Below are 1,282 nucleotides of genomic sequence, written 5' to 3' on the forward strand. Positions count from 1 at the left end.
AGCAGCAGCAGCAGCAGCAGCTGGTTCAGCGCGCATGCAGCACCTTTGCTGCCTGCTGCTTCGCCTTGGGCACAGTAAAAGCAGCACAAGGCTACAGGTGGAAGATGAAGCAGCAGCAGCAGCAGCAGCAGCAACAGCAGCTGCAGCAGCAGCAGCAAGAGGCACTTGTAGCTGTTCGAGCAGCAGCAGATGTGGGGCTGTTAGTTCCTCCTTTCCTTCCCAGCAGCAGCAGCAGCAGCAGTAGCAGCAGCAGCAGTAGTAGCAGCAGCAGAAGCAGCAGCTGCGGCAGTAGCAGCAGCAGCAGCAGCAGGTTGCTGCTGCAGCAGCAGGACGTGTGTACGGTTCGTGCTGCAGCTGGGCGTTTAGCAGCAGATGTATATCTACCTGCTGCAGTTGCTGCTGCGGGGAGTTCGTTGCTGCTGCTGCTGCATGCGGCAGTTGCAGCAGACAGCAGCAACAAAGAAGCAGCAGCAGCAACAGCAGCAGCAGCAACAACAGCAGCAGCAGCAGCTAGCTGCTGCACCGGGCTTAACCCGCAGGTTGCCTGCAGCATTCTCTCAGATTTTCAGCAGCAGCTGCTGCTGCTGGGCTCTGACTCACCAGCAGCAGCAGCAGCAGCAGCAGCTGCTGCTGCTGCTGCTGCAACAGCAGCAGACACAGCAGCAGCAGCAGCAGCAAGCACAGCTGGAGATGGAGCAGCAGCAGCAGCAGCAGCAGCAGCAGCAGCAGCAGCAGCAGGTATCTCTACTTCTTCAGCTGTCGGTTCATCTTTGGAGAAGCTGCTGCTGCAGAGGCAGCAGCAGCAGCTGCAGCAGCAGCAACAGCAGCAGCAGCAGCAAGCGCTGCTGCTGTCTGCATGCTTCCGTCTACATGCAGCTTCAGAGAGCAGCGCGGGGCAGCTCATTACACACAACTAATACTGCAGCAGCAGCAGCAGCAGCAGCAGCTGCTGCTGCTGCTGCTGCTGCTGCAGCTCCTGCTGCTGCAGCAAAAGCAGCTGCAGTTTCTGCTGCTGCTGCTGTTGCTGCTGCTGCTGCTGTTGCTGCTGCTGCTGCTGTTGCTGCTGCTGCTGCAGGAGCTCCACCGCTCCGTTGCTAGCAGCCCTGCAGCTGCAGCAGCAGCAGCAGCAACAGGAGCAGCAGCCAGAAGAGTAGCGGCAGCAACAGCAGCAACAGCAACAGCAGCAGTAACAGCAGCAGCAGCAGCAGCAGCAGCAGCAGCAGGAACAGCAGAAGCTAAAAAAGTTGCTGCTAGGGCAGGTCGTGTACCTTGCATGCGTGCA

General features: G+C 59.3%; 1 protein-coding gene across 1 annotated transcript; it reads left to right on the top strand.

Moving 5' to 3' along the window:
* Positions 1-104: 104 nt before the first annotated feature.
* EMH_0096970 (uncharacterized protein) lies at positions 105-917 on the top strand (the record flags this gene model as incomplete). The annotated part of the gene is made up of 1 exon (XM_013502477.1): positions 105-917. The coding sequence occupies one exon, from the start codon at positions 105-107 to the stop codon at positions 915-917; it is 813 nt and encodes a 270-aa protein (XP_013357931.1).
* Positions 918-1,282: the final 365 nt, after the last annotated feature.

The sequence above is a fragment of the Eimeria mitis genome, genomic scaffold, assembly GCF_000499745.2.
Source record: "Eimeria mitis Houghton genomic scaffold, Emh_scaff9340, whole genome shotgun sequence".
NCBI lineage: Eukaryota > Apicomplexa > Conoidasida > Eucoccidiorida > Eimeriidae > Eimeria > Eimeria mitis.